At 46.0% G+C, this 24,231-nt stretch overlaps 1 protein-coding gene across 5 annotated transcripts in view; it reads right to left on the bottom strand.

The window, feature by feature from the left end:
* The window catches only part of SVOPL (SVOP like), a 366,808-nt gene that overhangs the window by 41,388 nt on the left and 301,189 nt on the right, over positions 1–24,231 (bottom strand). For all 5 annotated transcript variants that reach the window (XM_069628739.1, XM_069628741.1, XM_069628742.1 and 2 more), the window contains one exon: positions 23,851–23,962. In XM_069628739.1, the coding sequence (XP_069484840.1) occupies positions 23,851–23,962 (112 nt within the window). The remainder of the gene's footprint in view (positions 1–23,850; positions 23,963–24,231) is intronic.

Genomic DNA, 24,231 nt, shown 5'->3' with positions numbered 1-24,231 from the left:
TTTCCTCAAGGACTTAAAGAGGGGGGGGTCAGTGGTGGAGCTGCTGGGATGACAGATTGTACATTTTAATAGGGTGAACACCCAGGTCAAACACAAAGAGCAGGGTGGAGAACCTAAATGAAAATATAATAGGGGGCATTCAGCAATGTAAAGAAAATGCAGTTTACTATGGAATCAATAAATAAAGTTCGAATTTGCATTTTCAAATTCATATAAAAAGTAATGAACGATATTAGAAAGTGAACATTTCAAAATGTGGGAGCCAAGAAAATATTTTCAAACTTTGGTGAAATCAATTTTCTAAATAGCTTTGACCGATCAAATTATGGTCTCCAGTTTGTAAGATTAAAGTCACTATCTACTCAAGGTCCCTTTCATGTGGGCATTGTATGAGCTAGCCTCTAATCGGGTGCAGAAGACGGGCCTGTAGATTATTGCCAGCAGCTCCATTCTTCACTGGACTGTGCATAGGCCAAATCCCAGGAATAACAGAATTCTATATCTGCCATAACTCATTTCTTTGCTGCAGTTTTCATTTGGGTTTCTATTTCTGAGCCTCTCCATTTTAGTATCACAGGCACACCAATCCCATCTCCTGCCTGCCTCCGTGGTAACCCGTAGGCTTTTATCAATTACATGGGGGTCTTGTGCATTTTACGGAAAAGCTCCTGCTTGTAGAATCGCATCATTAATTGCTTCAAAGCAGATGCTTCAGTGCCAACAAATATCCAAAGACACAGCAAAGATCTTGAGTGCCCGATTCTACATCTTTGACTCAAGCTGGGTACTGGATGATGCCGCGCAGTGTTGAAATGCTGCGCTCAGTTGTTTTGCTATGAGCCCAGCCACAGCTTTCTCCATCAACGCCAAGCACTCTCCTTGTAAGGGACTCTGGCTTAATCACCATGGCTGTTTGCGTTCTCAGAATCCCAGTTGTTTTCTGATGGAGGCACTGGGGGACCCAGTCTCTGCCAGTATGTTATACTGAAGTTTGGACATGACCCATAACGCATGGAGAGTGTTCCTTCTCATGTTCCAATAGCTTTACTACTTTCAGGATAGGCAGACCACTCTCTCGCGTGTACCTTCTTGCTGCCCTTGATCCAAGGGTACCCCATAACCAATGCATCAGGACACTGGGTAGCGAGGCCATACCGAAAGCTCACACAAAACCTCAATACTGTACATATTAAGTTGTGCGGTCCGTTAAGTCACGTCCACTCCTACTCACATCTCTTGTAGACTCTAACCTCTGGTTTCCAAGGCTGTGCTCACTCAAGGTGGGCTAGGGCCCTGAGCAAACACCTAGACCACCTGATGTCCATCAGCCGCCTATTCTGCACCTTTTGTCGTACTACCCATTGAAATGGACGATAGTAAAATGGTGCTCTCTTAGAAACTTTGCACCTGCACTCCTGCTTCTTCGCTGTGTTGCCACCTTGCCGCAGCCTCTCCTCACTTTTCTGTTTCAGAGCAGGCTGGGATCAGTGCTGGGGGTTCCGCCAAGACCCGTCTTCAAACTAACTCATACTCTGAAGTATTTTCATGGCCACACATGGTACCCCTTTTGCACCCCAGGCCCGATGCTTCCTTGGTATTACTTGCTGTGACATCAGTTGTAGGGCCCCTCACCATGCAGGGTTTAGATGCAGCATTCCAAGAAGTGGTTTATCCAGTGATCATCTCGCGACAAAAAAAGCTCAGACAGAAAAAAGCTACAGTTCAAGAATGCACTTTTAAACACATTTATATGTGGGGGGGTGAGTTGGGGTAATATTTATGGTAAGGGGGAGTCGATGAGGATTATGGGGGGGCTGCATGGGTCTCCCCCGCATACAAATGCATTAAAAATTGTATTTTTAAAGGCAGATTTTACTGCCGCAGGATTTTGTGCAGCGAGGTTATCACACAGAACTGTGTTTCGGAGACCATATGTCTGAGCCAAATGGATCCACCACCAGTCAAGCAGTCTTTAAATATCTGACCAAAGCTATGGGGACAATGGGCCTCACTACAAGTCTGGCGGTCCGGAAATAAGGGTGCCGGTAGCAAGAACGCACCTGGGAGTGCAGGAGACAACTTGATAAGCTCCAGAGCAGAGGGCAGAGACCATGAAGGGTCACTGTGAGCCCAGAGGGCTGCCTGTCAAGGTGTTGGAGTGGGGTGGAGAGCTGTAGTCTCGGTGAAGACGAGTTGGTGAGCGCAGTGCAACAAGGAAAAAGAGGATGCCTTGGCGGGTACTGGAGGAGCCAGGAGTAGAACTGTTCTGGTGTGAAGAGCTGTAGTCCCAGTGAACAGCTCAGGAGGCTTGTGCTTGAGTAAAACTCAGAGCTGTGCAGTAAGCAGCCACAATCACAGTGGAACCTGCCATGCCATCAGGCGATGCAGAAAGCATCCAGTGAGAGGGAGACCAGCAGAGCAACAGCTGGTCCTGTGGGGTGGCTTAGTGATCGGCATGGTGTTGGGAGTATGAGCATCAATGGGAGGGGTTGTGGACTCCCAGTTGAGAGCTGCGAATGGCCCTGGAGGTGGGAGAGGTAGTTGAGCCATGGGAGCTCCGTGCACGGCCGCTTCTCCAGTCAATGTAATGCCAGTGAGCAGTGAAGCGACCATTGGACGAGTTGAGAAGGAAGTCTTGGGAAAGCGACTCACAAGGAAGCAGAGGAACGTACTTTCCACTATTGAGTCTGATGAGGTTCATCTTACGAGGCTGAAGCATGGTCGTGCCTCGCACAGCAAAGGGATAAGGCTGTGTGAAAGAGTGTGGTGCCAGGGGGGCAGGCATAAAGAAGAAGAGCTTAGAAATGGTGGTGGGTCCTAACAAGAGACAGGCAGAACAAAATAGGAAGAGAACTTCGAGTTTAGCTGTAGAGGGAGACATGGAATATCAACTACTAGTTATCTATTAGACAGATAGACACGGCCTATCAAATATGGAATATGCGTCAGGAGAGTATTGTGTTCTGCTACAGCCTCAACATAAAAATGTGTCCTGCATGTAAATTGAACCAGAGTTTATAGTGCTGTGAGCTTCACAAGGCACTGGTGGAGTTGGAACCATAATTGCTCCAGTTGTTGGCCAGTTTGAGGCTGGGATTACCTGAAGGCAAAAGGGACGACTGGAGCTGGAGCAATGGGGGTGATGGGAGGAAGGAAGTTCTATTATTGTGATATCAGAAGTATAGGTCGGAAGCCATTGTCTTGTGGTGAGGGCAGTCCATGTTGTGGCTTCAGTGTTTAGGATGATTGCAGGTTTTAGAGAGTTCTACCTACTTATAGGAATGTATTATGTGTGATGTTGTACTAACATGAGATATAGCATGTGGAAGGGTGAATCAACATGCTATCAGAATGTATTGTTGTTCTGCAGGCTTTGGGTAATGGCTAGTGCAACCTGTTTGTAGAAATGTTCAAAACGTTGGGGTAGTTGGTTATACAATTGGTTATTTGTGACGTAGTATGAATGCAAGGTATAGTATGTGGAGGTGAGTGGAGATGTTATGCGTGCTCTGCATTATGCAACCTGCCACCGGAGGTTGTTGTTGTCTTGCAGGTTTGCGGAAGTCAACTTGATAGTGGGAACTATTGTGGGTTTGCAGGCTCTGGGGAGTCAACCTCTGGGTAGAAGCTATTGTGGGCTCTGCGGGCATGCAACCTACTATAAAATCGATTTGACAGCCTCTGGATAGTCAACCTGCGAGTGGAAACTATTGTGTATTTTAGTCATCAAGCAAAGAATAAGTATGGGTGGCTCTGCAGGATGCAACCTGCTATCAGAAGTTGTTTGTTATCCGTGTCAATCTGAGAGTTGAAAATACTGTGTTTATGCAGGCTGTGGGAAGTCAATCTGGTTGTAGTCAACTTGAGAGTAGAAGCATGGTTGGCTCTGCGGGGACGCAACGTGCTGTAGAGGTTTTAGTGGACCCTGCGGGATGCAACATGCTTTCTTGCAGGCTCTGGGAAGTCAACCTGCAAGTTGAACCTTTGTGGTTACGCAGGCTCTGGGTAATCATCATGTGAGTAGACGTTGTTTAGTGGGCTCTACGGGCATGCAATCTGCTATTAGGAATTATTGTTGTCTTGTGGCTCTTGGTAGTCAACCTGCAAACAAAAACTATTGTGGTTATGAAGGCTCTGGGTAGTTAACCTGTGAGTTGAATCTATTGTGGTGATGCGTTGAATCTATCGTGGTGATGCAGTGTGGTAGGTCAGAAGAAGGATACTAACCGAGTGGTGGCATTCTTATAGATATTTTATTGAAATATGTGAAAAGGCTTCACTAGCCCAATTCTATGGATTTCCCTACCTAACACAATTGACTAGGGTGCTCGTCATCTGTCGTGAAGTCCAAAGCAATAGGTCTGTCCTCTGTCTAAGGCTAAGCTATACTGACCATACCAATAAGAAAAAATAACAAGGCCAGGAGAATGACTCCCTTCTCTTAGATAGGTTTCCCCAGTCTTAATTTAAGATTCTTAAATAGTTTTTGGCTAATTCTTGTATTAGCTTCTACAGTTCTTTTAGGGGATTTGTCCACTTCTCTGGTTCCCCTCTTTCTGAGCTCTGTAGCCTTCTCCTCCTTGGCGCTCTTGGCCTTAGACTTTCTCTTTTTATGTTTCTCTCAAGTGTATCTGAAAGTATCTCCTTTTCTGATATCTCTGGGACAATAAGGATCCTCTTTATGCGATTCCTGTTCTTCGTAATCCTACTATGATTCATTATCTTCTCACTGTATTGATTCTCTCTCGTATCACTAAAATGAGTAGGGAAGGTTTAATAATAAGTCTCACTCTCTTCGTCCTTTTCTTGTAATGCTGGGACTAGTAGGATGTATCCTTAGATGAGTTTCAGTCTCTTGCTTTGTTTCCATATCAACCGGATGAGTAGGTTGAGCCCTTTAATGTATTTCACTCTCCCTCGTATATGACCATTCACTGGGATGAGTATGATGCAGGTACTCGTTATTCCCGTGTTCCCTCCTGTGTCTCCTGCCAGAACCTTGCTTCTCACAGATCGGCGTCACCAGGCCTGCCTTCAATATAGGGATCTCACTTCGGTTGTTCAGGACGGCTTCCACCAGCATCCAGGGCTCTCTGCTTCTTCTCCACAGTTCCGCTGGGCCAGCGTTAAAGCGGTCTCAGCAGGGCTGGACTGGGAACTAAAAAATGCCCTGGAAATAATTACTGGGGACCAAAAGAGGCCCTGGAAATAAAGTTAAAAGTGGCCCCATATGACACATTTTCAGCAAGCCCAATGCTTTTCCTATGAGAAAATTTGAAAATACCACAGAAATGAGGCCCAGGGTGCAGAGGCCCACTGGGAAATCTCCAGAGTTCCCTATAGGCCAGTCCACCCCTGGGTCTCAGCAGCATTGCTGGACTGCACAGTCCACCTCTCCTGGGTCAAGCCACCACTCACAACTGGTTTTATTTCTCGTGGTTTCCTTTGCCTGGTTTCTTCTTCCTTCAACTCCTTTGGTGCCTCTCGCACACGCAAGCTGGTTGCTTCCTCCCCATGGAGGATCTCCTGGTCTCTCTCAGCTTTCACACGCTGCTCAATCGAAACTCCAGGAGTTTCACATCTCCCTGACAGTAGTCCTTCCCTTTTAATGTTGCATTGCTGGGTCCGTTTCTAGTTGAGCACTCTTCAGTTCTCACTCATTCCTCCTCGTCACAGTATTGTTGGTTTCCAACCACTGAGCAATCGTTATTAAATAATACGTTCCTGGCACCAAGGTAGGTTTTCCTATAAGCTTTACTGATATATGTTCATGCTTCATAGATCCAGTACATATCACAAGAATTACATTTTATACAACCAGTGGCCGCCCCTGCCCAGAACAACTGTACTTCCCTTCGAACCTCCAAATTCCACCTGGAAGACATCACACTCCCTGACATTCCACAATCTCCACGCTCAGAGATTTCACACAGAACATGATGTTAAGCTGACTCGCATGCAGGTTACAACATGACCATGCTCACTAGACACAGGACTAAAACATTTTTCAGGCATGTACTTGGGTCCTAATCCTGACAGGGTATGCATGTACAAGACCATCCATGTGCATTTTATTTGATTGTCAGGGTTTTGCATTGTGTCTCTTAACACTTAAAGCCTGCTCAGACACAGGCTGCCTTACCTATGTAATGTGACTTGATGAGTGGGTGATTAATGAAGTCTCTTTGTACACTCCACACCACGGGCAGTCTAACAATTCCATTCACAAAGCTAAAGTAGCCTGAGGTTTACAAGTCATGGGTAGCTAGCACAGACTATGCTAAGTAGAGTGTAGGAAAGTAAAGTCCATGCAGCAGCATAAAAATAGCTCCTTTTTTCACGGTACTAACTACAATATGGTATGTAATTAAATGTACCTTGGGGAGCTGGAAACCTCACAAGGGAGCTTCACTCATCTAATGGCCAGCAACTGACAGGAGACACAGAACACACACCACAGTTCACCAAATCATCATGCACTCATCAAATCACAACATACACGCGAGGAGGCCATTGTCTGTATACACACTGCCGGAATGCCTAGGCTCTGTACATAGCTAATATAGCCTGCGTTTATAGATCTCATGGCAAATCTAGGGGGTTAGGTCCACTGTTTCTACAAGACGTGGACTGACAGTTTTACATATGCAGACTAGGTTTAATCAGAGTAGCTTTCATACCAATAGGCGCCATGCCATGCGCTCCTGCTTTTTGTGCACTGTGACTTGTATTCCAAATGGATAATGGAAAAAAACAAAACTGCACTTCCCAAAAGGCAAAGAAAATATCAGGCCAGGAAGAGCAATTTGTATTTGTGTGGAGTGGGTGGGCATATTTATATGGCTTTAACTGCCCTCCCTACATGCAGAGGCGTTGCTGGGAGGTGGAGGGGAGGGGAGCGTGTCAGGCGGTTGGGGCAGGGGCCAGAATCGCTGGTGGTTTCTCCCAAATGTCTAATCCAGTGTCCAGTGTCTGCTACAAGCCTCAAATTCCCCTCGCACAGTGCACACAGTCACAGGCTTAAATTAAATACCCCTATCTCTACCAGCAGCCACTCATCTAGTGTTTTGTGCAGGTCTATAACTTCGGTTTCACAATGATGGCAATACCCTGCAAGGGGTTCATTATAGAGGAAATGAGCAGCAAGAAGGATAACAGGTGGAGTGCAGATGCCACCAATTAGCCCTCAACAGTTGGTGCACCGTACCTTGACCTAAATGGGGTGCTGCTATAAGACGTTGAATCCAAGCATGTTGACAGTGAAAGAAGCAGTGGTTGGTTGTGTGGAAGGCAGGTGAGAAAGGCTGGGCAATACAATAACACTGCAATCTTGTATTTTCACTCTGACCCTTTGGTAGGTAATGATCTCTGCCGGAGTTCCTTCGAAAGCTTTGTGTGACTGCTTGCCTGCCTCTGTCCTTGTTTCCTCATTTAGCAGTTTTCATCTCTTCATCGCATTTTAAGGGCTGTCCTTGCAGCGATAGGGAGGGACTGTCACGGATTGTCATATGCATTAAGTTGTCACTGTCCCCCCAGGGAGTCTCGTGGAGCCAGAACAGTACTGCCTGACCCTTGTGACCCAAGGCAGAGGTAGGTGTATTGCCTTTCTGGTGCACCCTGACCTTCCTTTATTTTAAAGATATTATCCTCGTTCTGCTGCCGTTCCTGCACAACTGCGTGTGATGAAAACCCCTCCACACAGCCTCCACCGGGTTGCCGTCTCCATCCTGCCTCCCGAGCAATGTGATTGGCCCTTCAGCCCTACTTATCCCAATGCCCAGGGCAGCCCTCTCGGCAAAGTGCCCCAAGGCAAAGGGCAGCTCCAGCAGAAGCAGCTCCATATGGTGTTGGCAAGCGTCAGCAGGGGAAGCAGGAAGCCATCAACCAGCAGCAACAAAGTAGGTGTGGTGGGGACAAGGGGCACAGCAATCACTAGACTTGCCCACCTCTCTCCTACCTTATCTTCCCAACCACCCATTACCATGAAGCCTGCATGATGCACCAATCTCCCTTTGGCAACTGTTAACTCCATGTGCTTGTGCTTGTGAGATTCTAGCTGAGTTGGAAACATGCGTTTTGTGTTGACATATTGGCCCCAGGCAGTGGCAGACTGGGAAAGGGATCAAGGGGGCAATTGCCCCCCATGCTGGCTGGGTCTGTTGCTCACAGGGCCAAAGCTGCAAAATGCTAAGTAATAAATTGCCAGAGAAAATCCTTCAGAATCCAGCCTGCCTCAAAGGAACTGAGTGCTAAACGGCCTGGTAAGCTTCGGAAAATCTTTCGGCGTCTGCGTCGATGACGTCATTACGCCACCCTCGAGGACCTCCTCCAAACGCTGACGTCACTGGATGTTATAAGTAGGACGCACGACGCCCGTAGCCTCAGTTGTAGTTTTTTCCCAGAACGTGTGGCACCAGTCTTCTGCCAGTCTGACCACACAAAGCCTTGCGGAAACGTAAGCTGCAATCGCACAAGAAATTCTGTAGCAGGGAAGGCAGGGAGGGAGCGATATGGAATATGTTGTCGGACCATCCCATCGAAAGAACCTTACCAGGTAAGAGAGTAACTTGTTCTTCGAGGGGATTGGGTCCTCCGACATAATCCATATCTATGATAGACTCCCAAAGCAGTACCAATGCAAGGAGGTGGGAAAAGAGTTTAGTAAAAGAAATTTAGAATGCCCAATCAAATTGCGGAGCAAAGGACTACCTTGCCAAAGGCCAGATCCTGCCCACGGATAGAATCAAGGGAGTAGTGACGTACAAAAGTATGGACCGAAGCCCAGGTGGCTGCGTCACGGATGTTACGAATAGGAACACCCATCTGTAGGGCAGTAGAGGCAGCCATACTCCTGGTAGAATGGCACCGCAAGCCGACCGGTGGGTCCTTATCCGCCAAGCGGTAACACTCAGAAATAGCCAGAATAATCCAGCGAGACAAAGTCTGCTTAGTCACAGCTTGTCCCAAACGCGTTCCAGCGTAACCAATGAAGAGTTGATCGTCCACTCTGACCCGGGACATGCGTGAAATATAAAAGCTTAAAGCTCTTCTACGATCGAGCCTATGGAGCCTCTCCTCCTCCTTACCAGGATGTGGAGGAGGATGAAATGTCGGAAGAACAACCCTCTGGCCTAAATGAAATTCCGACACCACCTTTGGAAGAAAGGAAGGACGAACTCTAAGGACAACCCTGTCCTTCTGAAATACAGTGAAGGGTGGCTTAACTGAAAGTGCCTGCAACTCACTCACTCTGCGAGCGGAAGTGACCGCAACTAAAAACACAGTTTTAAGGGTTAACAGTCTCAAAGGACAAGAATGCAAAGGCTCAAAGGGAGCACCCATTAGAAACTTGAGAACAAGGTTCAGATCCCAACCGGGCACCTGGAAAGGTGACGGAGGAAACACATTAGTGAACCCTTTCAAAAACGGAGAAATTAAAAGGTATTTAAAATAAGAACACTCCTCAGACGAGCGCTTAAATATAGACAGCACCTCCAGGTAACCTTTGATGGTACCCACTTGCAGGCCCCTGTCGGCGAAAGAAAGCAAAAAGACAGAACCATAGGAATGTCACATGAAAAAATGATCCACATTCTGAACCCTGCACCAGTCACAGAACTTTCTCCAACGGCAATGCTACAGGGATTTTGTTGCGGGCCTTCTGGCTGAAAGCAACACCTCCATCACGTCTTCAGGGAGGTCCCAATCCTTATACCTCAACCTTTCAGAAATCAAGCGTGAAGGTTGAGGGATCTGACCTCTGGATGGAGAACCTGATCCCCCTCCCATGAGAGCAGATCGTCTCGGTAGAGAAGACGACGTGGAGGGTAGATGGACAAGTCGAGAAGGTCCGGGTACCACGTCCTCCGGGCCCACGCCGGAGCAATGAGGATCATGCGGGAAGCAAACATTCGTAACCTCCGCAGCACTTGCGGGATGACGGGGACTGGAGGAAATGCGTACAGCAGTGGGTAAGACCACTCCACCAAGAACGCGTCTCCTAAGGCTCCTTTGGAGGAAATTCCTGCAAGCAGAACCTTTCGCACTTCTGGTTGACACTGGAGGCAAAGAGATCCACTTGAGGGGTCCCCCAAAGGGCGAAGATCTTCAGGAGAATCTCCTGAGCCAGCTCCCACTCGTGAGAGATCGTGCTCGCCTGCTCAGAGCGTCCGCCGTCACGTTTTCGTCTCCGGCCAGATGAACTGCCGAGATCGAAATTTCCTGCTGATGGCCCAGAACCAGAGCTGCATCGCCTCCCTGCACAGAGGAAGTGACCCTGCCCCCCCTTTTTGTTGAGGTAGTGCATGGCCACTGTGTTGTCCATCAGAATCAGGACATTCTTTCCTCGCACAGTCGGCAGGCAAGCCTGACGGCCCTCAGCTCCACCAGATTGATATGGAATCTGGACTCCAACGGAGACCAACGACCGCTGACTGTCAACTCGTTGGCATGAGCTCCCCATCCCGTGAGGGATGCGTCCGTCACAACCGTCACCTCCGGCCAGGGTAGCCAAAAAGGAGCCCCCTTCATCAGATTGCCTTCGACGGCCCACCACAGAAGGTCCTGGGCAACCGAGGACAGCACCTGAACCAGGTCCGACATCCTGCCGGAGGACTGAGACCACTGGAGCTTGAGTGCCCATTGCAAAGATCTCATCCGCAACCTGGCCCGTGGCACCAGAAGAATGCAGGATGCCATGAGGTCGAGAAATCTCAAGAACCCGAATGCTGGGAGACTCTGGGCAAGCTGAAACTTGTGCACCATCTGCTGAACATGATGAGCCCTCACCTGGGGAGGAAAACACTGCCCCAGTGACGTGTCTAGCACTGATCCGATGTACTGGAGCCTCTGAGTTGGTGTCAAATGGGACTTCTTTAAGTTGAGGGAGAAGTCCAGCTTGTGGAGGGAGTGGCATGTGACTGACAGATGATCCATGACTTGCTCGGAGAGAGCGCACCCTGATCAACCAATCATCCAGATAGGGGTAGACGTGAATCCCCCCTTTCCTGAGATGCGCTGCCACCACTACCGTGAGCTTGGTGAAGACCCTCGGGCGGAGGTCAATCCGAACGGCAGGACCCGAAACTGAAAGTGCAAGTTGCCAACCGCGAACCTCAGGTACTTCTTGTGTTTTGGATGGATCGACACATGAAAATAAGCGTCCTTGAGGTCGAGAGACACCAACCAGTCCTGAAGTTGAAGGGCCTGGAGGACTTGAGAGAGAGTAACCATCTTGAACTTGTCCTTCCTGAGGAGTTTGTTCAAACCGCGCATGTCCATGATGGGTCTCAATCCCCAGTCTTTTTTCGAAATTAAAAAATAAGGGGAATACCATCCCTTGTTCCTCTCTGCTACAGGCACCAGTTCTATGGCGTCTTTCTCCAGCAGGGATTGAATTTCCTGTGCAAGGAGCGGATCCGGACTCTTCAAAGAGAGATTCCCCGGTGGATTGTCATGAGGCCTCTGCCGGAAAGGAAGACAGTAGCTGTGGGCAATGATCTCCAGAACCCACACATCTGAAGTAATGGCACGCCACTCTACAAGATGCTGCGCCAGCCTTCCCCCAACCGGCGAACCATGGGACATGGCCTCATGACTGAGCTGGAGCGGCTGCGGCGTTGCCTGAGGGCAAAGAGGCAACGGCCCGAGCGGCCTTGGCACCTTGAGTACCTTGTTTTCCACCTCTGGCACTCCTACGGTGGCCCCTTGGACTGGCAGCTCCTCTCGCTTTACCAAAGGTTGAGTAATAACAAAAGGAACCTCCCCTCCATTGCTGTCCCCTAGGACGAAAAGGCGGAGGTTGTCGAACTGCAGCACCCAACGACTTCACTGCAGCTTTGGAGGTCTGCAACCTCTCAAGGCTCTCGTCAGCCTTGCTGCCAAAAAGATGTTCACCGTCAAAGGGCATGTTGAGGAGCCGGGCCTGCACATCAGGAGCAAACCCCGACTTCCGCAACCACGCAAACCTGCGTATTACGGTGCTTGCCGCCATGGACCGGCTGACGCAATCTGCCATGTCCAAAAAAACGACCGAACGGCCTCACACATGGCATCCTTGCCATCCTGGACCATAGCAAGGAAACCATCCCGTTCGTCCCCTTCGGGAATATGTTCAGCCGCTAAGTAAACACAGTTCCACAGAGTGTGCATGAAACGAGACAAGGCACACACGGAGTTGGCCGCCTGAAGCGCCATATTCCCTGAAGAAAACACTTTCTTCGCCCAACCATCAAAACGCTTGTCGTCCCTATCAGGAGGGATGGTAGGATACAACGCCTGCTTTGCTGGGGCCGTAGCCGCCTGCACCACCAAACTCTCCAGAGTGGGGTGCTTGGTCAAGTAGCATTGGTCGCTACTGGCTGGACTTGCCCACTCCCGGGAGACTCTCCGGAGCAGTCCAAGCCGCCGCCACCCTCCTCTGGAGAGCCATGTGGAACGGCAGTACCGGGTCAGTTGGTGGACCTTGGTCGAGGATATCCATAAGGTCATTCTGAAGCAAATCCCCTGGGGGAGAAGACCACCCCAAGTACTCGGTGACCCTAGACATAAGGCGCTGGTACGAGGAGTCGGCATGAGTGCCAGGCTCAGGCCTACAAAACTCCACCTCTGGAGAGGTGTCCAGACCACTGGCGTCGTGCAGTGACTGACGCAGGTCCTCAATTTGGCTATGGCCCGAGAGAATCTCATCTGGCACCGTATCAGGAACCATGCCATCATCAGAGCCCTCATCCACCTCTGAAATGTACTCAAGATGGCGGTAAGAGGGCACAGAATGGGGAACAAAGCCATGCTTGACCTTGGTCAGAGCCTTTCTAGGGGTATCCCCCGTGCTACGGGGTACCTCCGACACCACAGTCCCGAAAGGCGTCGAGCGAATCAGCGTCGACGTCGAGCACGGCGCCAAAAGCATCAACGGCTTCGACACAGGCCTCGAGAGCGGAGCCCCGAGCGTGTCCTTCGACAGCCTGGGCACCGATGGCGTCGACAACTTCTTCGGATATGGAGCCTCAAAAGAGTCCGTCGACGACCTCAGCGCTACAGGCGTCGACGTCTTCCTCAAAGACATCACAGGTGCACATGGTCTCGAGCGCGTTGAGGACCGGGACCTGGAATGGGCATGACGAGAATGATTCTCCTTGTCCGAGCGGGACCTTTCCCGTGAATCGTGCCGACCACCCGAGCCCGAAGGCATACGAGCGGTATCTCTCGACCGATCACGACCGACCCCACAGGGAGGCGCAGACATACCATTGCCCTGCGATTCAAGAATCTCTAGCATTTTCTTACCGAAGGAAGCCCATTCCTCCGGCGTTGCATGCTTGCTGGGATAAGCGACCAGCCTACGGGCGGAGTCCTCAGATGACGACGGGGAAGGCGACCGATGGCGGCGCTTCCGGGAGTGCCTCAAAGAGGCAGAGGAGTGGCGGGACCTACTTCGGGACCGAGACCCACTGGACTTCCGACGATGATGCGGAGAGTCACCCCTCGAATCGTCCGTCGAAAGCCCTGCAGACCTCGACTTCTGTGGCTTGGACACCTTACCTACCGACAGTTTCATCTTGCGCTCCCGCAAGGCTTTGGACGTGAGCGACTGGCAGTCGACACAATCATCCGTGTCATGGGCCTCCCTGAGGCACCAGAGGCAGGCGTCGTGCGAGTCCATCACCGACATCTTGGACCCACAGTCCCCGCACTTCTTAAAGCCCAGAAGCGGGGTGGAAGACGAGGTAGACATCACGAAGGATAACTTCACCAACGAACAGGTTCGAAGAACCGATAAAGAACAGAAACTGCAAAGAGTCGAGGCGCGCTGAGACCTCCGAAGCAAACACGTTCGCAGAAAAACACAACTGAGGCTACGGGCGTCGTGCGTCCTACTTATAACATCCAGTGACGTCGGCCATTGGAGGAGGTCCTCAAGGGCGGCATATCGACGTCATCGACGCAGGACGCAGACGCCGCAAGATTTTCCGAAGCAGCATAGCTGTGGTGATTACTGTCAGATATGGAATACGTCGGAGGACCCAATCCCCTCGAAATGTTGCGCCTGGGTGGTCCCCACATATTGTACTCCACAATGAGTGAACGAGAAGAGCCTAAGCTGCAAGTCCATGTTCATACCGCGGCAATGTATGCATTCAAATGTCAGGTTATGTTACCGTGAATGGTGTGTAGGCCTCACACTGCCAATACACCATTGGTCTGTTACCATCCTCAGCAGCTTATCATGACTCCTACTTGCCAAGGAAGTAAGTGTCGATATGTTATTAGAGATTGCCCTCAGTTTCATTCTTTAAGAATTATTCTGCTGTGTTCTTGATCACTAGTGACTTAATTTCAAAGAAAGTTTAATGGCACCATGAATAGCACCCATGGATCTTAATATATCAGAGTTATGGAAATAGCTGTTCAATTGTTGCCCGTAGTTACTTTTTAGGCAGAGTTGAAACACACACAGAACGATTATAATTTGTTATAATTATAATTGTTTTTTTTAACGCGCTTAATACCAACCAGAGGTTTCTAAGTGCGGGATTAGGATTCAAACCTGTGTTGCGCTGCTTTGTCTTGCTTCCAAGTGCAAATTACGGGGGTCATTGAGAGTTGGGTGAATTTTCCAGCTCCACCATTGATATTTCAGAAAATCCGCCCAATTCACAGTTTAGAACTGGCAGAGGTAGTACCTCAGTCAGTGGCAACATAAAAAGGTGTTCCTTTTAAAAAATATTCAGTCATTCTCACCTTCTATTTGAAGGTGAAAATGAATTATGTAAAGTGGCGGGGAGAGTAGAGCATCAGACAAGCTCAAATGTTCACCCCCATAACATGGACCTTTGTCAAATCGTTTTTCACTGCATTTAAGGGAAGCACCTGTGCTTTCGTTCTGTACAGCAGAAAAGGTTTTTTAAAAAAAGAATCGGGGCCAATTTAGATTTTACTTTATCTTTTAGGTGGAGGTAACAATGAGTGGATTTTATCCTGTCCCCCCCTTTTTTTATTCCCCTCTCCCTAGCTTGGTTGCGACTCACACTTCATGTACTTGCACTAATAGAAATGCCTTCAGGCCTTGTATGCAAGGTTTTTCTGTTAGATCATTTCAGAAACTCGAGGCCTAAGAATGATTACTGTATTCCCTTGCTCCCTCCCGCCTTGAAGCACTCCATCTGTGTATAAGCGCTGTATAAATAAACAATTACAAACAATTAAATAGTAGGTTCTGATATATAGATACAAAGTCACAAACACAGAAAAACCCTTCCAGCTATACTTTACACGGTCACAAATTCACTCCAACAGATCACCACAGTCACATAAACTGAAATATAAACAGAAATGTATACAGAGACACAGCCACACACACACACACACACACGCACACACACACACAGACACAAACACACACACTTATGCACACACTCCACCTTCTTTGAAAACGCAAATAAATATAGGTTGCTCTTGCTCCCTCTCCATCACCAGATCCTATGTGGGATCACCTCACAGTTCCCTCCGCTTCTATGAATTGAAATATGCAACTAGGGAGCACAACGAAAGCCAACTGCCCTTGGTGCATTTTGCTCTGCGTTGTCCAAGTGCAGACCCCATAGACATAAGTGCCAGCAAGACCCCAGCCACTGCTTCTCCCTCGTTTATGGCAGAGGCTGAATGCAAATCAAGGTGGTCTACTGTCTACAGCAACTCAATACAATGAAAGGGGTGAGTGACAAGGAATGGGTGACTGAGCTGTGTGAGCAAGGGAAAAAGTGAGACTAGTGTAAAGGAATGAGATTGCGTTAAGGGTTAAAGTATCGCGCAAAAGGGGAACAGGCGCATGACATTTCATTGTAATGAAAATAGGGGATATAAGGTATATGTACAAATCTGAAAAGGCTGGTCAGCAGGTTTATTTACTGTGTTTGACTTGCAAGCCACTGCACCCGATAGTGAAACTGGCTTTTTTTTCTGACAATGTGAAAACCAAGAAATACTTGTACACTAAACCCCCTAAAGTAGCAACCTTTTATTTGTTACCAACAATTTATAGAGATATTCATTTAGCCACTAGTAAGACTACCAGTAAGACCAACAGTGTCAGCTGTCAACGGGTTTTTAACACCATTAGGAAGATATATTGACTATTTTTTGCAGTTTTTGTTACAACATACTTCAACATATATTGAGGAAACAACAGCTTTTCAATATAAAGTTAGCGACATCATTTCGGAAGAGACAGATGCTTTGCTCACTATTAATGTTAAAAATCTGAACAGCCCCATCTGGCTAAATCTAAGCCTAGAGACCATAGAATGATTACTGTTACAACAGGATGAGCTAGCAGCATCTAAAGAAATTATTTTACTAATACTTACATTCATTTCTAAAACCTCCTACTTTCCTTACCAACAACAGGTATATCTACAAATATCTGGCACATCAATGTGCTTACGCCAATTGTTTTATATAAAAATTAGAAAAAGATAATGTTATCTCAACCCAGTATGGTATAAGTACATAAGTATTTTGATGACATATATTGATGATGTGTTTTGGGTAGGGAGAGGTTCAACAGAAACACTACACACCTTTTTTTATTACCTAAACCAGATCAATGACCGTATACAATTTACTTTCACAGCAGGCTGGTCTGGGGTACACTTCTTGGGTGTCAATGTGACTCAGTACAGAGATAGATTCTCAACCAACGTCTTTAGAAAGCCCACAGACAAGAACAACTTATTACATAGAATGAACATTCAGCCACTTGTTAAACAACATAGCCTTCATTACAGCCAGCACCTTAGAGTCCAGATGATTGTCAGCGACACAGATGAGAGTATTAAGCAGCACAAAGAAGTATTGAACACATTTTAGGCCACAGGCTACCACAAAGATGAATTAGCACACGCGAGGCAGAAAGCAACAGCTAAAACAAGGAACGCGCTATTAGAAACCACACATAAACGTGAATCACCATCATTGGTATGTGCTTCTAAATATTCGACATAAAGTGATAGGATTAAGAAAACTATTATTAAGCATTGGGATATCTTCAAAAATATTATTGTAGACTTAATAGCGCTTTAAAGAATACCCTGTTTTTGAATATCCAACGCAGTAGCAGCTTAAGAGATTTACTTGTTTTTGCAGACACAGAGAAAATGGAGTTGAATACAAAACACCAAAGTAACAGGACATTTTCCATGCCTGCACTGTATAAATTCTAATAACGCCACTAAAGGCAATGTTGTATTCCACCCAAGATGTGGCAAGAAATTGTTCTTAAAACACTTTGCCACCTACCATTATATATAGGTCGTTTATAGCACAAGGTGTCCCTGTGGGTTCCATCATGTAGGACAGACAAGCACGAAGGCCAAAACAAGATGGTGTGAATATCGGTCAAATGCAAGACCAATGATGCGAGGTCTCTAGTTGCAAGACATTTCAACGAAAAAAGGGATAATGTCACATAGACGACATTTTAGATCCTCAAAGTTCTTGACACTAAGCTGATACACATGGAGAAAGATTTCCTTAAACACAAGAGACATTATGGATTGATTTACAGGGCTCCCTTTACGCGGGAGGGGTGAATGAGGAACACTATTTCTCATGTTTCATATGAACTTAAATAATTTCTTTTGTCAACAGTTCGGTACCAGTGTGGAATTGAGACACATACGAACTGACCTAGCACCATATTGGATTGTAGAATCAGAAATTGTTCCTTGACATCACAGATGACATACTGATACATTTTATTTCATGTGTTATGTTAATACCATAGTACCAGTATGAAATTTCAATGACAATGAATTCACCCAAGGTCAGATTAGATAATACAAGTATGAATTGCTTATAGATATTATTGGTCACAAGCTAATTGTTTTTGATTTATGCAATATCGACATCAACCCAAACATGGGTCAGACTTTCAGGTATGACTCTCCCTATTGTTGTCCGTAACTTTGTTTTATATTTTTTCAAGTGCATATTATTTTTTCATACCTATTATTGGTTCCTATTCGCTTCATATTTGCGTGGTGGGACACAGTGACATCATTATGCATCCGTGTGACGCCAAAGGCACACAAGGTTTGTTACCATGAATATGTACAGTATTTATAACAACACTGGTTCTGAACGTCTTGTGAACGCCCAGTTAATGTACCTCCAGAGAACAGGAGGCACGTTTTGTTATTCTTATGGCAACAATTTGTAAGTAACTAGGGATACCCGTTATTTACATTTGGCTTCTGGTCAAGTGAACTTTGCAGATTGGCTTTTCTTTTCTTTTTGTTGATTCTCTTTGTGAGGTTTCTACCAGTTGACCTTACGGTCTTCTAAACTAGAGACCGTGTCAGGTACTGTGTATATAGTGTCAAAATATCTCCTCAGCGAAACAAACCAGGGTTATGAAAAAATACTTGGATTTAACATATCCTCCCTATGCTAGAGCATTATATATGAAGCTGAGGGCTAATACCCTCAATCTTGCTAGCTACACCAATAAATGGTGTAGCGCTAAGTGAAGAAGCTGTCCGGTTTGTGGGATTGAGCCAGAAACTACGGAACACTTTATGCTTTTCTGAGAGGGCTTTAAAGCCCTCGCGAAACATGCACCTCAAAACACTGTAACCACTCTTTAATCTTGCAAACATCCGTAGTGTTGCACAGGCTAAAACACATTATAAATCCCCACACAATTTGAATGCAGTTTATTTTATTGCTAAATTTGTCCATCGAGCCTGACTTCATTGAGCATGTTATGCCAGCGGAGTGCATTTTTAAATCATTGTTTCTCATTATCTGATTCAATTCTTTTATGCAACTATTTTTACTGTTTTAACAGAGACGGCAATGTATATTGTTAAAATACTTGTAATGGATGTGTTTTTTTAGCTCTTTTTTGTGCTTAACTAATTGTTGTTTGTTGTGTCACTTTGACATAATGATGAATACCATTTCCCTTTCAATGAATCCTTGTTGCTTTGACATATTTCTTGAACAATGAGTTTGGTAAGGAAACTGTGTGCTTTATTTCTTACATATATGATTTCTTTATACCAAGTGGTTCATTTTGGAAAATTGTGAATGGCAGAGAACTATTGAAAAGGAGACGGGTATAATAGAAAGATATTGGGTCTTCATTTTATCGCATTTGTGTAATTAAGGATTAACCTTGTTCAATGTTATTCTTTGTGTTCTATTTTTCTTTCTCTTTTTTTACGCTTCTTTAGAGGATATCCCTAAGGAAGGACTTTCCGTAGTCTGAAACGCATTGGACTTTTTTCTGTCTCCGCAATAAAATTGCTACTTTTTAGACGAACACTGTGAAATGGTACATTATGCTATATTCACTCACATAATTAGTTTGAGTGAAAATGTACAAGCAGCAGATATTCCTTGTGGGGGCACACATCACCAAGGAAAGTTTACTTGGTCAAAAGGAACTACAGTTGCTTTATATACCATAACATTTGCCAGTGAGGCTGCTGCTCTGGACCATATATCCTTCTTTGATCTAAAATTTTATACCAACATTATGTAACATAGGTGGTGCACGCTTCCCCATATCCTTGTTGACATACTTACTTTATGAACATATGTTTCAATAAAGACAATTTTTTAGACTGCTTGATCACGTGAACTGGTGCTTTGAAAGAAGATACAATTGTACAGACTAAGCTAGCAATGTTTTCATTATAATTATAATCTGAATATGTACAACAGTGTGTACCTTCAGATGTTTTCACCTCAGGAAACAGACAATTAAGACCCTTCCCTCTTGTCGGTACATTGGTGTCTTGAAAGCCAGATTTATTAAACAGTCCTTACTAGTTTAGGGCCTGAATGAAAACTCTGCAGAAAGTGTTTTCTTGGTTCTAATATTCAAGATGGAATAGGAGCATATGAAGTCTCCTCTGCACTCTAAATTGGAAACTGTGGAACTAGTAAAACAGGAATCGTACCAAAATGTCGCCCTCACAATTACGATGGTCGAAAATGCAGACTTTTCATTTTTTCGGTCCCCCCCTGAGACCACATATATATGTGGGGGGTATAGAATATAATATTAATATGGGGGAGTTGCGGGGGGGCTCCCCCCGCATATATATGTGGTGTAAAGGGGTTTAAAAAAAAGGTCTGCATTTTCGGCCGTTGCAATAATCACATAGATCCGTAAAACAGGGCTCAAAACCCCTTCATACATTATGTGATCCTGAGCAAATCACTTTTTATCACTGTGCCTTATTTTCCTTAAATATTGATCGGAAAAGTCTCACTCATATGGGTTTACAATCTATATTGTAACTCCATAACTGATTAAAATTATAACCCTTTATATAATGCGTTCAGAATATGAAGATTAAGCACGAGACAAGCAAGCACTGTTCAGTACTGTATACTGTAGCAGGTGGAGGTTTGCAACCAGGTTTTGCACTCAGATATTTTATTTTAAGTTTGTCATTTCCTCTGGGGTTGGGAGTGTCCATACAGGGCAACCATCCTTGTCATGGATGGGTAGACTCACAATACCTCATTTTGTAGACCAAAATGTTGATATTTTCCATACAGTTTTACTAGCTGTTGCAATGTTGCTAGAGTAATATTGCCCATTTGCTTACAGATGCAGGGGTGGGACCCATTAACCCCTCCCCTACCCTCAGTCTCACATCCCACGTCCCCCCATCACAAAGCTGGCAATAAGGCAAGGGGCCAATGGGCCCTGAGGAAGTATGAGTGTGGTGTCAGCAGTCTCTGTACTTTCTGCATGTAGGCAGGCTTGGTACAGTCTCCACTCCAACATCATCGTCTTAATGCTCCTCAAGTAACTGAAACATGGGAGCAGGCACCTCCTGGCTCACCAACAGCATGTCCACAGTGTCACTGTCGAGTACATACTGTGCACATATGCTCCATGCATTCAGTAGACAACAAACGCTGCACACAATTCCAGGCTTACTTGCGTTGCTTACTTCCCAAACTTCACAATCACAGCATATGAGGAAAAACAAAGAATAAAAACGAAATAATTGCCACCCATGGAAATGTAACCATATATTGAGCACATTAAAAGAGACAAGGGGGATGAAGATTCACTCATGGGACCCAGATGATTGGTCATCCAGTTGATGAGACTTGCGCTGGTTATGAACCACGGTCCCCATCAGGGGTGCAACAGCTCGGCATTCAACCGCACAGGCACCCTTGCCATGGAGAACAATGGGCGTCAGAATGCCTGTGCGCTCGCAAGGACACCCACGTCACATGCATGTGGCAAGGCCAGTGCATGTAGGCGTGGGTGTTCCCATCCCTGTTGAATGGCATGGCAAGGTGGCGGCTAGTGGTGAAATGGTGAAGCACATTGTGAAAGGCTGTGTACAATGAGTAACATAGCATAACAGGTGCATTTGTAGAGCGCATGTTCACCCCCCAGAGGATCATCCTGGCGCTATTGACAGATAACAGGTGTTTATTGTGAGTACCCAATACACAGAGCCCAAACTAGCATTGCAATGTGTAGAAGATGTGTCATATGTGTTTGATTTAAAAAGGGAGGTTTACAAACCTATGACAGGCACCGACAATATTCTTCCTAAGAGCATCAGTAGAGGTGGGAATGCAACATGTCATGATGATAGAGTGGACTGGATGATTAGTATGTGGTGGGTGCTGTGTGAACAAGTGAGCCCCTGTTGGATGCGTCCTACCTGGATCTTGTACGGAGTCTAGGATGGAACAGCTAGCGAAAAAAAGGCTGGGTTGGTTAGTGGGTTAGAGAGCGTGATTATTGAGGTTGCAGTCTGGGGTGGAAGGTACCCAAGGACCTTGTAAGCTTGAAGGGTGTTTTTTCCTGGTTAGCAGTGAATAGTTATTATCGGGTATTCATGATTGCTTCCTTTGATGGGTATGGGTATCTAGGAGGCTTAGTATAGGGGAAGGACAGTTCAGGCATATGGTTATTTACCAGTGATCTGATCTGTTGGAGGGGCATATTGTGGTGCGTCTATTGATCCCATTGGTGGATTTGGCAGTCCTGGTTCTCGAATGCTTATTTGTTCTTGTTTGTGTGCGTCTAAGGTTCATGATTGGATTGGGGGATGTGTCGGATATCTGGTTCATGTTGGTGCCAAGGGGTCACTGTACAAGTTCTGTGAGGTTATCCTAGGCTTGTGGCAGTGTGTCTGGACCATAGTGCCGAATACGTATTACCAAAGTTATGAGGCATGCATGGGCTAGGCATTCCTGTGTTGGCCTCGAGGCCGAAAGCCGTTATAGATGTTTCACCGAACCGGTTCAGCCTCGAAGCAGCACGCCTCTCAGCCCTAGCCCTTAATGATGTGATGTATTATGTTTTTGGTAATATATAACAAGCCTATTGACTTCATATGTGCATCTAAGGTGGTTATTAGGAGTATGGCGGTACCGGTAAAAGAGAACCACATTTCCAATACTGACTGCCATATTATGACCATTGAGGAATGTATTGCATCAGTCTTCTTGGGAATGACACATGTACTAAATAATGCCTGATTTGGAGGTGAACTAAGTAATTAAATCCTCACATTTTTAGCGCCACCCAAAAGATGGATGTAAAAACCCCCCTCACGGATGTATTGTTATTTTTTCTTTATGGAAGGGATGCACGTATCCCTCGACTTCATCCAAAAAGAATCTGCAGGAGGTCCAAATCTGGGCAAAAAAAAAAAAAAGAGGACATCTGTGATGCCATAATTCTTACCCCCTAATGCACAGGGACGTGATTAGATAGGTATTACCCAAGTTGATCGATTTTAATTGATCGAATGGTACGTCTGGCCGAATGCGGCCAGTACCATCCGATCGATTAAAATCGATCAAATTGGGTAATCACTACCGAACATGGGGAGCAGGGGTTGCGGGGGTGTCCCTGGTCCCCATGTTCGGTAATGATGGCCTTTGGGGGTATCGGGGGTGTCCCCTGCTTCCTGAGGATTGGAGGCAGGAGACAGGGAAAAAATAGAAAAGCGGACCCTGCAGCATCGGATGCGACCCACGTAGGAGGGACGGAACTGGCATTGCAGGGTCAGAATGAAAGCGGACGCATTAAAAGCTTAATGGGTGGTAGGGTGGGGATGTATTGGGGGACTGGGGCACAGCATGGAGTTGTTGATATAGGCAGCAGTAAAATTGGTTTCGCAGCAAAATTGACTGTGGTCAATTCCGCCGCAAACAATTATGCCATGGCCAAAGTACACAGATCCAATTAGATAAGGTGGGTAAGCTGTTGTAGCCAGCTGTGGCAGATTCCCATTCCAGGTGGAGAAGGGACTGGAATAAAGCACAATTCTCATTGAGATATTACAGCAGACAGCATAAATAGATCAGTCTAAAGTGGATCATTCAAAGGTTTATTCTGAAACTATTAGAAAATAATGCACTTAAGATCAATTTGCTACAATAAAGAAGTATAAGGAGTGGGCCGCATACCAAATACAACCATACAGCACACTCCCCACAACATATTTTGAATTATTTCCTTTTTGTGCTCCGTTTGATGACTGTGAAACAAGACGCACTCTCGTTCCATGGAACAAATAGAACAGGTCGCAACAGAGTCAGTTGGCAAGTCTAGACACACGAGACATGGCCTTATCTAACAAAGATAGGACATTATTTACAAGTAGAGTATTTCTCAGTGGCAATACTATTGCTTGATTCCCTGTTATTTTCTTGCATTAGAATTGGAGCACAATATTAAAAATTTGCTTAGCTTTATTTTTTTTGTTTATTTTTTTACACAAAATGATGGTACACATGCATATCTGGAACTCACCAGGGCCAATAGGACCATGGATGGCCTCTTACCGGGATGTGCAGATGTTCAATAGCAAGAAGAAGACTCCAGTGCCTGCAAGACTGATGCCCATGGCAATCCGGCGTCCCAGGAAATTTATTGCCAGAATGTTCAGTGGATTCACTGGAATAAACACCATAAAAAACAAAGGGTGAGATGGAATGTGGATTCCTGCCTGCTTGTAGAAACGGGAGATGGCTTGATAAATTGATTATCAGCAATCTCGATAGATACATGTGGCAGAAGTGTCATCTGGCATGACATGACGGTTGCAAGGGCGGGATAAACATTCATATATGGAGACCAGACATTTTTACAATGGGGCCAGGAACTACTCATTACAAACTCACCAGAACCGCACAACACAAATCCAATTGTTTTTTTTGCAGGAT

Source organism: Ambystoma mexicanum, chromosome 12 (assembly GCF_040938575.1).
Source record: "Ambystoma mexicanum isolate Mex_15411 chromosome 12, UKY_AmexF1_1, whole genome shotgun sequence".
Taxonomy (NCBI): Eukaryota; Metazoa; Chordata; class Amphibia; order Caudata; family Ambystomatidae; genus Ambystoma; species Ambystoma mexicanum.
Note: the sequence above shows the minus strand (reverse complement) of the source record. Positions and strands in the feature narration are given on the sequence as shown.